This window comes from Osmia bicornis, chromosome 10, assembly GCF_907164935.1.
Source record: "Osmia bicornis bicornis chromosome 10, iOsmBic2.1, whole genome shotgun sequence".
Lineage (NCBI taxonomy): Eukaryota > Metazoa > Arthropoda > Insecta > Hymenoptera > Megachilidae > Osmia > Osmia bicornis.
The window spans coordinates 2,732,483-2,747,518 of NC_060225.1; the positions used below are offsets into that span (position 1 = coordinate 2,732,483).

The window sequence follows — 15,036 nt, forward strand, 5'->3', positions numbered from 1 at the left end:
ACATCTAGTTACAAACTGCACTGTAAATACTGCATTCCAGTAAGTCCACTAATGGTTTCCTTCAAAAATTCAAGTATCATCTAACTATGGGTGACATAACACTCAATATGTTAAATATATTTAATTTTCAAATTATTGTCTGTAATAGGGATAACATTATAAAAATTTTAATTTTTACATCATTAACTTTATAACTGGGGAGGACGAGTGAACTCGTCATTGGCAAAAGCTTCTCCAGCAGGAATGACGAATTAACTTATTATTGGCAAAAGTTTCTCCAACAGGGATAATGAGTTAAATCGTCATGAAACTTTGACAACGATCCTCGTTAAATTCGATAAACTTTAAACCTTTTAATTAGGCATCACGAATTAAATCGCTATGAAACTTTCAACACGATCCAAGTGAATTTAATTTCGATCCATTTTTAACCTTTCAATTAGGCATGACGTGTTAACTCGTCATATAACACTTATCAAAATGCACTTTTAATGAGTTAGCTCCTCAGTTAAAATGTTAAATATCAATAAAATCTCTGATTTTTGTTTCCATTTGAAAATATACTAATTTCAGCAGATACATCCTATATAAGATGTTGTGTTCGCAGGAAAATGGAAAAATGCTGTTAAAATGGTTTTTCGTCGCACGTTTATGTTGGGATTGCTAATGGCGGTCTCACGCAGCCACCGTAAAATAGAGAAATCATTGTAAAAGGTCCTGGACGACGTTCACCCTTCCGGTCGTTTCTCGAGAGCTAAGAGGAGAAGGGTGGAAAAATTTGATTACCAAATAATTCGTAGGACGTGATAGTAAATCGCGGCGTGGCTGGTTGTTCGTTCAAGGAATACAAATGAGGAGGATAGGTCGGTGGTACGCGTAAAACGATGACGAGAGCAACGGCCAACCAGCCAAAAGTCTGCACAACCTTTCTTGTCCCGTCAAATGTTTGAATATGTATGTAGCCCCAGACTATTACGAACATTGAAAATATTATGCTAGTCTCGTGTACGAAACGAGCTCTAACTCTTATTTGGTTAAACGATGATTTAAAAAAAAAGTAACAAAATGAAATCTATTATTATCGATAACTATTGCAGCGTACTTGTATTCGATATCGATTGGTTCAAATTAATACAACAGGCTCTCGATATATTGCCATGCATGGAACTGTAAAAATGGAAAATGTTTTAAGCTTCCAAACTATTTAGAGGGGGAATGAATAGTTGAAATAAAATTAACCATCATTCATTTTTTAACGTGTAAAAAAATGCATAGTAGATAATTTTGTTTACCTATACCACGCACTATCCATTTTAGTAAGAAACCTGCTATACTATTTTCATTTGTATTTAGTTCTTTGTTTTTGTTTTTTTTCTAAATACAAATGATTTTCAAGATAGTTTTTTTGAATAATATTGTACACATGATAGAGTATTGGTAATTAAAATATCTGGCCAATTTTTAATCCAAATGTAGTTATTGCTAATATTAACAATTCTAAGTAATAAATCAAGGCATTAAATTAAATGATTTAGCTTTAAGATGTTCAGTATTACATCTGATCCACGACGTTTATTAAAAGTATACAGTGTGTCCCGCGTAACTGGAAACACTCAATTATTTCCTAAACTATTAAAGATACAAGAAATTGCTTTGGTGGTCATTGCATGGTAAGAGGGGGCAACATTTTGACGTAGACGAATTATTTTTTGTATTGTTATTTTCAAAAATATAATGGTAAAGTTTAGTTTTTTAAATGGAACTATATATTTTTCTTTCGATCATTTGATACTGTTTTTGAAGTCGAATTCAATAAGCTTGCATGTATACACTTGATTTTCATTTGTTTTCGAGATATTGCGCTAACAAATTTGGAGATTTTTCATAGGAAAAATTCACTTCAGTAGGAAATAGCAGGGTTCCATTTAAAAAACCAAACTTTGCCATTATATTTTTGAAAATAATAATACAAAAAAAATTCGTCTACGTCAAAATGTTGCTCCCTCTTACCATGCAATGACCACCAAAGCAGTTTCTTGTATCTTTAATAGTTTGGGAAATAATAGAGTGTTTCCAGTTACGCGGGACACACTGTATATTGCTACGTGAGCGATGTGTTTCCACCATCATAATCTACGAAAATACACCCCCCCCTATGAGGGCCTGGTAGTTTGAAAAATGGTCCCCTATTACCACCCCATTTGCGGTAATATAACGAGTGTCCACTACAGGTTTAATTAGAGGAATTTTATTTGAAACAGTAATGTAATAAATGTACTATGATCATAATTTCGTTATATAATTAAACAATAAAGGAAGGGTTTTCTATTTAATTTTTCAGTAAGTTGGTTCTATCAGCTTGTTCTGCTGAGAAAGTTACAAGGTAAGGAGTTAAGTATACTTAAAGATGTTAAGTATGTTGCCTTCTAAATATTTGAATGAAGACATTGGAAGATCATTTGAAAATGAATGTCTTTAGGCGAACGTGGATGCATAGTTTAAGTTCAGAGAAAGAGATAATTCAAGGGAGTATAATAAGAGGGTTGAAACAAAGCATTGGCAGTAAGCTGTCGAAAGTCCACGAATTGAAAGATGTGATCATTAAAGGTAGGTTATTACAAATTATTATAAGACATTATGAAAAGCTGTAATTTAATAAAACTTTCAATTTGATATTGTTCATAATAATCCGACTTTGGATTTACTAAAAATAATTCTTACAACTCCGTTTCATTGGAAGAAAAAAACAACAGAAATTAATCTTAAAATAACGTTAAAAACAGAAAATTGTTTGTTAGAAATGAAAGGGGTAAATTTTACATTATTTTTTTATAAATGAAACTTATCTTAAGAACAACCTGCAGGTCAAAATCAATTATTATTTTGCAAAACGTATGCTCAACAAATTATGAATAAGAATAGCTAAATGAATAATACACAACAATATCTGTCCCCTAGGCTTCCCCAGGAGAAATAACGATATAGGGGAAACAGAAATTCTAAAAATCCTAATTCATTCATATAAAACACTCATAGACGATATTCATATAAAAAGTAATTTGGACAGAAAATAATATTATTTTTAATTAAATATTATAAAATTTAGTATATAACTGAAAAATACGAATAAGAAAGTAAACATTATTTCCAATTTTCCCGCTCAAACGTTTATACACAAGTGGTAGGGGACTACAGATCTATATACAATGTTAAAGTAAATATACAATGAAATTAAAATTTTATTTACTTAATTTAACAATTATAATTTCGTTTTGAAATGTTTGTCTCTTATCAACTTTAATTTTAAAGAACCATATACGTTCTTAATTAAAAAATATACAATCACATTTTTAAAAATTTAGAAATATACATACAACTTTTAAAATTATATTTTTATATGCAAATTTTTCGAAAAATATTAATTTTTTCAATGTACCTATCTATTTTTTAAATATTTTAATTTTCTATATTCTTTTTTACAATAATATATATTTGTCTGTATTGGAAAGGATTCAAATAGAATTTAGCTTCATTTCTGCTTGTTACATAAAGAACACAATTACTGTTATTCAAATTAGTTTTGTGTAACATCTAACATTGTATATATAAGGCCCCTTTCGCTATATTGTCATTTCCCCCTTGGATGCCAACGGGAATCTGGGACATTTGAAATTTATTTTCAATTTACCTACATCTTAATTCACATGTGAATGTTTAAATAAATGTGAAATGTATACAAAGGAAAGGAAGTTTTGATTAAAACCGAAATAGCAAAATACAATACCAACTAAATTTGTACTTTTAGTCCAACAGAAATTAAATTTACTTGATATGGTAGTCTTTTGTTACATTGCCACTGACCGGTCTGTAGGAGCGAAAAGTTTTTCAAACTATGATCAGTGCCGTCGTTGGGGGGGGGGCTAATCATCCGGGGCGTTAGATCTGCAGGGGGCGCCGCAGCCCGGTGTCCCTAGTATGCGAATATACTGATATTTTCTCATTGTCTCTTCTCCCTATCTACATCTCATATGTAATATTCCATATATGCTGCGGCATTTATGTTTACATCTTACCTTGTCTTTTTTTTTTTAATTTTGAGCCCCTGAATGGGCACCACGATAATCTTGCCCAGGGCGCCAATATTGCTAAAACCGGCACTGACTATGACGGTGGAAGGGTGGCAGCAGTATGCTTTAAAATTTAAAATCCATGTGAACGTTCAGTCGGTCATATGGCAATATAGCGAGAGTCTATAGTATTGCTGTATCAACATATGAATTTTATAAAGAAAAGAATATTTTGAATTCATTAAAAAGAAAAATCCAGTATATTACAATGCATCTTTCTTTGGTCCAAAGGACATTTTTGACCCATTTATGTCGCATTTATATTACTCTCAGGTATGTAAATATTATATTTTAAAAGACATACACAAAAAATGTTCGCACCGTTCCTTCTTTTTGTTTGTTTCGGTTAAAACATATTTTTAGTAGCTATGTTCATTTGCAAAACCACAGGATTTATAATACACTGCACGGTATAATTTACGATCGTACAAAGTAATAGTGAAAAATTACAAAAATTTTTGTTTCTGTTACCTTTTCTTTTCAAAAAAAACATTAACTATTTAATAAAGTAATCTAATAAATTATCTGAATGTCTAACCGAGAATGTTAAAAGACAGAGAACGTACGAAGATGTTAAAAAAAAAGTTAATACTCCAACTTTAAAATAATGCTATATCCGGTCTAATTAATTCTCGTCACGTCTCCCCGATAGCAGTGCAAAACGATCAAATGAAAATTAATATGCAATAACGAAACGGTGAAATAAAATGCGGATCGTGTGTACGAACGATCGACTACAAACTGCATTTTCGCACGAAACAGTGAAAAGTGCATCGCCGCGTGCCCACACATATGTACATCGTTTATCACTAAACTGTCGATTCGCATCGATTTTATGTTCCCGTAAAAACAACCATGTTAATAGAAATATCCAAGAATTTTAGATACTCAAATGGGAATGGGATTCAAATATTTGTGAAACGTCGAAAGTAATTACCTACTTAAACGTAAGTAGGTATAATATTTAGTACAGAATCGAGCAAAGTAGACTTCCGTAAGAAAATGGCAATATAGGGAGAGCAGTAATTCTCAAAATCTTAATTTTGAAAATACTAATATCAAGAGTAAGTTGGAAAACAATAATATAATTTTTGGATATTGAAAATTGTAAAATTTAGTATAGAAATAAGAAATATGAATATTAACATAAACATTAATTCAAATTTTCTCGAGTAAATGTTTAGACGTAAATGCCATAGACTCTATTGGAAGTCGCCTACCCTGCATCGCCAGTTACATATACATATATCTATTATGTTAAGAACTTTGCAAAAATAGCTTACTGAATTGAATTTCTAACAAATTTTATTATCCATAATTAGGATTTCTAGTTAAATAAGTAAAACAAACTGAAAAGGTAAATAAACGAATTTTTAGTAATATGGATTTGTAATAAATTTTGTGCACTGTTTCCACAATATTTCATTATTTCTCTTATTCGTAATTGAGATTTCTAATTAGGTAAGTCACGAATTCCTAGCTCTATGGATTCCTATGAAATTTTAGCTAATTCAATATTTTATGCAACTGGGCTAAGTGATAGCTTCAAAAAGATAAAAGATAGACGAAAATATCATTAGGCAGAATTAAATGGTGTTGAATAGAGTATTTCAAGATGCATGTGTCAGCTCCGGAAGTGAAGGCATTTCAAAAATTTTAAGACCACTCCTCGTATTTTTAAATGGAATTATATACATTTCTACGCGGCAATCAAAGCGTCATTTTATTTTCTACAAAAAAGTATTAAGGCACTTGGGTCCAAAATTCATTAGTTCAAAAGATATTTTAAAAACCGCTAGGCTCTCGCTGCTTCTCCCTAAGATATCTTTTGAATTAATCAATTTTCGATCCAAATACTTTAACACTTTTTTACTGACAATAACAAAATGCATCGATTAACGTTTAAAAAAAAGTGAAATTGACCTTGAAATCCTTCGAACATCTCCACTTCCGGAGCTGACATATGTGTCACCCGATGCGTCCATGATTTTTACTTATATTTATATATCTCTATTAATAAAAATACGGAAATTATTGCATAAAATTATTTTCCAAAACTGCAGACACTTCCAGAAATTGATAATCTCGTACGAATTAAAAATTTAAATGTTGAAAAATAATAATTTTGCGTTAAAAATTTAGGAAGAAAAATAAATGTAAAAAAGGAAGAGAAACAATTGCCGTTATACAAAAATAATTATCAGGTTATTGGATTTGGTAGGAACGAAAAATGTACAGAGTAGTTATGGTAGAGTTACGAGGTAATCTATACGCAATCAAGTGTAACGTAACAAACATTTCTGTAAAAGTTTCACAATGGAATTAGCGAAAAATACGTGGATAACTGGAGAATTCGAGGGCAATCGGTTCTCTGAATAGTATATCGCGATAACGCGGTAAATTTTATACCGAATCGTGGTAATATGCATGCATGAGGTTCACTCGTGTACGGGGGAATATAGCACACGAGTGTACAGTTTAGCTTGCCGCCGCCGGGAGAAGAGGTAAAATCGTCCCGTTCGCCAGACTGTTTGAACGTTTTGCGACGAGTTTATTCGAGTTATCAATTTCCTGACAAATATCTGCATTTCCGTGCTCCTATCTGCACTCCCCAACCCTTTCGCCTTCCTCCTTTTTGTCTCTGTTTTGCGATTACAATACGATCGATTCGGTTCCGACACGAAAATACACACATTCATACACTAGCAGAAATAATAACTCCCAGAAAGTGGTAGATTTAAACGTTATCATGATTCTTACATTCAAAACACGAAAACTGTTGAAACAGTCCGTGATTGTACACACTGTAGGTACGTTATAGGGTTTCTGATTTTTTACATCAGTATTTATTATTTAATCATTTGAAGATTTTTGGTAATTTATATGATTAAATAATAAATGTCTTATTCTAGAAATTTACATAATTCTGTACAATTTTTAATATTATATAATTTGGATTTAAATAAATTGTTTAGATATAAAAATATTTTGTATTGTTTAAGACGTGGCTTTCTTTAAAATTAAAAAAGAAAACTGCAACTTTGGATTATTTGTCTTCTTACTTATTAGATGTGTAAATTAATTTAACGTCTTTAACATTACTCCTTCTTAATCACTATTTTCAATTTGAATATTTTGCCGCGCTTCGGTGGACTTGAAAAGAGGCGCGTAAATATGACAATGATAGTGATTATTTTAATAATTAGAGTTACTATGACTTTCGGAAAATAAATCTTCAATTAAAGTAAAAAAAAAGTATCGAATTTCTACATTTATTATTAACCCTCGGATGGTGGACTACGGAGAGAGCCACAATTTTAACATTTAATTTATGTTTTGTAAGTTTGTTCTCAATTAATCCAGACTCCGTGATTCAAGAGTTAATACATTTAAGTTAATACAAAAAATAAAATTTGAATTAATTTCAATTAATTAATGATAAATCATGGTAAAATGAATAATCTACCAATATTATTTTTTTATTTATTTTTAGTATCTCTTTCTCAGTCAAAATACTTCTCCTGCTTCCTTAAATACCACAATGAAAATTAATATTTTGTTTTAAAATTCTACAAGTGTCATAATTTTTCGTTATAAAAAAGTGTATGTTTATAAATCACGAATATTCGGTTTCAAATTTTTCTACACTAGCCAGGATCAAATAGAGACAGTGTAAATTCATGAATGCAGTAGTAAATGAGACTATTTACCAAGATTCTTGGTCAATCGTGATTATGAGCATATTTTATGCATAGGTATACATCGATACGTTGAAAGCTGGTGGTCGATGCAGCTACCAAAAAGGGCGAGCGACCATGCGATCATTTACGATCCATCGTCCAGTTTAAAATACACACGAACAGTTCACAGACGCAGATGAAATTATTTGCTGATCATTTCACCATTTTCCCCGCAAACTCTCCGACTCCATACGTCGATTACGCAATTAATTTCCACAAATTAAAAAAACCGTACACAGATCGACCAAAAGTCTGATTTCAATGTTTTATTAATGTACGATTATAAATTTCACGTTTATACGTGGTGTTCCGTAGTATACCCGATGTAATCATTTTTACTACGACATTAAAATCACGAATACGTTAACTACACTGACCATTACAAGTGTGTTAACATTTCTCAGAAACAAAAAAGAAAAATTAACCCCCAGACGGCGGACCATGGAGAGTGCCCTAATTTAAAATTTTACATTGTTTCTTTAAAAATTACTCTTCGCATATATGAAACTCTTTCGTTTAAAAATTATACATCTAACTTTAGAGTAATATCTTCGTATGTTTTATAAGTTTACGTCTCGGCTAATCAGACTCCGCTGTTCAAGGGTTAATAAATATTTGGGTAATACTTTATTATCTGGTCGATATCAGCGATTTTTTTTCAAATTTCAATATATTGAAAAGGGATATTTAAAAAAGTAAAATATCAATTTAAAAAGTGTTTGAGACTAAACACTTTTAATCCTTCATTAAAATTAGAATTCCTTCATTACTTAGAAATTCGTTTAATGTGCAAGTAAATACCGGTATCGATATCTAAAAAAGTAAACTATCGATAGGAAATAGGAAGATAGGAAAAAAATTGCAAAGTAAAAGTGTTATAAAATAATTTTTAACAAAAAAAACATCCGACTTCGAAATGCACTAAAAAGTGTAAAATAATTTCTATTTCATTTATACCAATATTCCATAGCTATTAATAATATCTACTTAATCGTTAAATAGGATACCAAATACATTTCAAAGATTTCGGAGGCGGCGCAAAATTAAAAACTTTTCAGAATTCCTTTATTACTTAGAAATTCGTTTAGTGTGCAAGTAAATACCGGTATCGATATCTAAAAAAGTAAACTATCGATAGGAAATAGGAAGATAGGAAAAAATTGCAAAGTAAAAGTGTTAAAACTGAACTTTAACCTCACCTAAAATATGTCCAACTTTGTCACTTTTTTTAAGGAATTTGTTAATATGGATAAAATATGTTTATTTATGGATAAAAAGAAACTGTATAATTTTATAAACATTAAAGTAAATGTTTTTTTACTTTCTGTCACTTCATTTGCGTTTATATTAGAGGCGGGGAACAGTAGCTAACTATAACTAACTAATTATTTTAAAAAATAACTAAAGTAACTAGTTAAAAAAAGTAAAGCGTGTCTTATTTCATTGAGTTTCCATCAGAATGAGAAAAGGTACGCTTTTTTACTTTAATATGTATCCCATAGTATAGTTATAAAAATATAACAAAAATTAATTGGTTCCAGTTATTTTCAAGTAACAAGTTTCTTTAGTTACCTTCGAGTAACTTAAATTATTAGTTGGTAACTAGGTAATTACCCAAAATGTAACTAGTAACTACAGCACTTACTTGAAAGTAATTAAATTCTTTATCACTAGTTTATATGGTTAGTTTTAGATTAGCTTTAGAATTAGTTTTAATATACCCATAATTAAAAATACTTAAAATTATTTTCCACACTTTTTTAAATGTTTTAACTCTTTGAAAAAAAAGAAATCAGAGAAACTGACGCATTAATAATCTATTACCGATATTTGAGTATTAAGTATCGGCTATAGAAAAACACACGAAACAAGTAACAATGAAATAAGACAGAAAAGATTCAACAGAGGTTGTGAAATAAAGCTTTGATTCGAAACCGCCGAAAGAAAATTTCACGCAATCGGTGTCCTTTCTATTTTAACGCGCACCCACCACCACCACAAAGCGAATACGTAGGTACTAATTAGCAGATGGCTAACGTCACAGAGTTTGCCACAGTCAAAGGACATCGTTACCCAGGCGCTGGCCATTGAAAAAAAAAAAAAAAAAACAAACAAACTAAAAAGCAGCTTGACGCCAAGGTTGCACACTTTTCAACCCTTTCTTTTTTTCCCTCGCCTCTCGCAATCAAACGAAAATTAGCCGCGGCAGAGAGGGAAGCGCATGAAAAAAAAAATTCTCGACCGCTACATGCTTTTTTCGGTTTTAACAAGAGAGAATTTACAAAGCGGACTGTTAGTCGACGGTTCTTCGAGGGCGAGCCCGGAGACAGGTATGAAAAATGCTCGATAAACAGCGAGAAAGAAAAAGAGATCGTGGCCCAAGAGAAATGAATGGCTCAATTTTTCGGTAATTAAGATTGTAACGAAAAATAAGCAAACACATGGAAACAAACCCTGCCGCGAGTCTTCTTCAGATGCGACACAGCTGTTGCACGACCCCGTACCCACCCCCTTCGCTAGAGAATTCAAATAAACGACTTAGGTAGATTAAGCATACAAATCTCCGCGGTTCCTCCTCTGCGAATTCCTATATATACATATACGTTTCAGCTGCTCTCTTTGTATACACAGCCTTTGTCAACTTAAAAATCATGAAACCGACCGGCTGCGTTATTAAACTAAGACATACCGTTTCATTGTTGCCACAGCGGTGAAAAATGATCACATAATTGTCACGTTTATTTCAAGATACTCGAAAAGGGGTATTAAAGCTGTTATAAATGGAGGTACAAATTGGAAACTAATGATTCTAATCTGAACTATATTATTTCTTTCGTACGAATTATAGTAGGATATAATATTTAAAAAATTTATAATTCCTGAGATATTTCAAATTTTTATATGAAATATTTCATTTTTAAATTTATGAAATCTTAAAAAGTGCTAATTTGTTAATACTGTATTCCAATCTTTTTTCATGCAGAATGTTCAGAGATATAAGAAATATACAAATGCAGAAAAAGAAATATACAAATTGAACTGTATATATTATTTTATACTAATCAAGTTTTATCAACATTCAACATAAAATAAAATTGACGAGTTGTGAGATATTTGAACCCTCGAACGGCGAACCATGGCGAAAGCCCCAAGACGATAGATCTTGAAAAGGTCCCCAATATACGAGACTCTTTCATTTAAAAATTATACATTTAACTTTAGGTTAATATTCTTATAATATATATATGTTGTGTAAGTTTGGGTCACGATTAACCAAGGCTCCGCAGTGCAAGGGTTAAATTATAAAAATGAAAAATTGTATAAAAAATTTGAAATAGGTACTTTAGAAACACTTGATTTCTTTAACATTATACCCTAATACTTTCTAACGCAGAATATTCCAAAGAATCCATCCACATAAGAAAAATTTATACAATTCTATTTAAAAAAGTAATAATCTTCATTCTTAAAAAAAATTTGTTATATTAAAAAATAGTAAAATTCTTTGTCCTTTCATACTTTCTATATATATTTATTATTTACGAGAAAAACACTGAATTTATCGTAATAAAAATTCATTCCAAACATTTTTACTCTTACCAACTAGTTGCAAAGACTTTATTTATTTCTAAATAACTTATTTAGAACAAATTCCTTTTGCATTTTTCAGTTTGAAAGTTAAACTACAATCTAATATTATTGTACCTACGTTTCTAAATATAAAATCAAAGATAAAACAAAACTGGAATAATAAAAAATGTATCGAATTTGGTTTGAAAAAACCGCAATAGTTACTCTTAAGTGATCAGAAACTGAGTCCTTGACGATATTAAAAAAAATTCTTACTTATAAAGAAAATAAAAAATGAAATAAAAACTTACGTCTGTACGGGCGTCCTTCTTCAGGTGTGGAGCGTTCGGTGTTCTCCGATCCGGGGGTAGCGTTCGTGTCACGATCCTCGTCCTCGGGAGTCGCGCCACGATTGGGAAGCGATCCGGTTCCTGTTCCGGTTACCGTGCCCGTGGGCGATCGGCTGGTAGAACCAGCCGGGCTCTGAGGTGCTACCTCTTGCCCCCCAGCGGTGTTCCCCGCGCCTCCTCCAACGCCTCCGATGCTGGCTGATGCCCCGGAAACGGACACGACACCGCCTCCGCTGGCAGAAGACAACGAGGAGGGCGAGAACATGTTGGACATGCTGGAAAGGGAGCTGATGCTCGGCAATCCGGACCCAGACACCGGCCCGTTTCCGGTTTCCACCTTCAGACACTTGCTGGGTGGAGCAAACGCCGATGGCCCGAGCGGCCTGAACCCTCCGAACGGTAAACGGTGATCCAAGGGGTGCAAGAATTGTGGTGGTAAATGAAGCATATGATGTAAACCGTAACCCAAAGATGCCGCTGTGCTGAATGGCACCTGCAGATCCTTCGAGTCTGTCACCTAGGGAAAAATGAAATGTCGTTGATTATTAATCTTGAAAAAATTGGTGGTTTTTATAGTGACATTTGAGGAAGAGGATAAATGAAAGTTTGCGATTTGAATGGTTGAGAGTGAATCATTTCAACTACTGAAAATGGCACTAGTTATTTTATGTTATCATTCTGACTAAATGTGGTATTTCTCCTTCTTATAGATTTTCAAGCATGCTAGTGCCACTCTTTCATGATTATAGCTTACGAAAATAAAACATTTTTTTTTCTTCCTTTTCCTTTCCAACTGAAAGTTTGAAAGCTTGAACAATTTTCCGCCCCTTCAGCCTGTTTCAGCCTCATCTGCGACGAATAACGTGAGTCCACTGCATTTGAAACACTTAGCATTATTTTTTTATTTACAACACTATACTTAACGTCATAGGTACCCATTTCTGTTCTTAATTCCAAAATTTCGAAAAATATCATTTGCATCCTTTTAGTTTTAAGTGCCTTATTTGAAAATAATGAATAATTTTTAATTTGAACAAAAATTTGTTCTAATTAACAATTATTGATTATTGCCAATTAATTTGGTTGTATTTGAAATTTTTATTTAAAGATATATCAAGTTCATAAAAAATAACAAATAATTTCTCATTTAATTAAATACCTGTTAATTTTAAGGATTATTCGCTATTTTCAAATAACTTATAAGTAGTTTTATTTATTTAGAATTTTTATTCTAAAATCTTCTTTATAATAATCTTTGTAAAAAATAAAAACTTGCCAAATAAATATTTCTAAATAAAGCACTGACGACCTTGAGTAACTAAATTATTTTTTATTTTATTCATTTCATTATTTTTATCAGTAATTCTATTAAGTACAGGTGCTTCGGTATCTTTAATATCTAGTTAAGTATTTTCGTGTTGTTCGCAATTCTAGATTTTGCATACTTTACTTCAGTAGCTTGGTCAAAATTCTCCAAGAAAGGGCAAAACTGACGGTTTGCCACTTTTAGGAAAACAATATTGTTAGAGGGTCCTTAAAAACTGTCTATAAACCGGTACCTTTACTTTCTTGACGGCTGATTTTTATATTAATGGTACAGATAGAAGTCAAAAATAATTTGTTATCCACCAGGGAAAATGGGTGACGGGTTCTCACCCTCCCTTATACTCCTGTTCCTCTCTATAGGCATCCCCGAGGATAATGACGATGTAGGGGATGGTAGCCCATATAACGTATTATACATCTGTATATAAGTACTACGTCTGCAGCGACCTATCAGTTGCGTATAAACGTTTACGTGAGAAAATTTGAATTTATATTTACTTTGTTATTTGTATTTGCCAGTTACATACTGAATTTTATAGCGTTTAATAATTAAAAATCATATTTTATTTTTAAACTATTTTTAATATTAATAACGTTAAAATTATGATTATCAGAATTCCTGCTTCCCCTATATCGCCACTTTCTCTGGGGAAGTCTGATTTGATCGAGAGTGTATTAAGATAGATGAAATTTATACTTTTTATTGTTCTCGGTACTGGTTTTCATTTAGCGATGCAATAAGAGAAATCAAAGGTGTGTAACTTAATTTTACTAATACATATAAGTTTTAATTATCATTGACGATCCTCATCTCCACAAGATCCACATAGATGAAAATTAATTGAAACCTATGCGTAAAATTCCAATCATACAAAAATCACGATTACACGATTTTAAAAAGAAAAATATCCAAATAACGAATCTATTCTATTTGGAGTAAATAGCAGAAACTTCATACTCCATAAAGTTACAGTACGCACTCAGAGTATCATTAGGCTTTAAATGAATGTTATTAATTCTAGCAAATAATTGCTTCGATCATTAAACGTTTAATTGGACGCTTTTCACAGTTATTTAAAAGTATTAAGATTGATTTAATGAGTAATTTTTAGCATTTAATTGTGAGAAACGTGCAAGTACATTTTAATGAAACCAAGAAGGATGAACGTAATTCATACTTGAATCAGGTGAGAAACTTTAATTGGAATACATGAATCTGTTTCTAATACATAAATTCTGCTTATTTAGGTCCTTCTTTTTCAATGGAAGACTTAATCACAGCAAACTACCTTCTTAAAAAAACTGCACATACCAAAGTTCAAATAATACTACATGATAATTAAAATATAACATAGAAAAGAAAATATACAGAAAGTTTCGTTTATTATGGATTCCAAACCACGATCTTGAACAATAGACTCTCGTTATATTGCCACGTGAATGATTTCTCCTGCATACGATTTTCAAGAATATTATTGCCACTCTTCCATCATCATGGCCTATGAAAATGATACCCTTTTATCTTCCTTTTCCCTTCCAATTGAAAGTATGGACCTGAGACTTGAACCATTTCCCGCCTTTACACCCTGTCCACGGTAATATAACAAATGTCTACTGTATTTAGAGCGCTGTTACACCTGTAATAGACCTAGTGATGACAATTACCATGGTTTTCACGTCTATGGTAAAAATTCGTTTAAACTTGACAGGGGAGTGTTTATGGCAGCTATGAACAATATTTTGTGCCAGAAAAATTTCTTTTCTGAGTGAGTATAAAAAAATCCAGGGCCGAAAGGGTTAACTTTATCATTCGATTTCTTAGGAGTTAGTGTTCAGGGGATAAAATCCTCCCTTATACAAAATTATATGATAACTTTACAATCATTATAAAGAAAGTGTATCGAGGAGGTTTTAACATAATAA

General features: G+C 31.7%; 1 protein-coding gene across 2 annotated transcripts in view; it reads right to left on the reverse strand.

The window, feature by feature from the left end:
- Nucleotides 1–15,036, reverse strand: part of LOC114879490 (E3 ubiquitin-protein ligase Rnf220-like) — a 245,018-nt gene that overhangs the window by 209,068 nt on the left and 20,914 nt on the right. For both annotated transcript variants that reach the window (XM_029194453.2, XM_029194451.2), the window contains one exon: nt 11,749–12,304. In XM_029194453.2, the coding sequence (XP_029050286.1) occupies nt 11,749–12,235 (487 nt within the window). In that variant the 5' untranslated portion in view covers nt 12,236–12,304. The remainder of the gene's footprint in view (nt 1–11,748; nt 12,305–15,036) is intronic.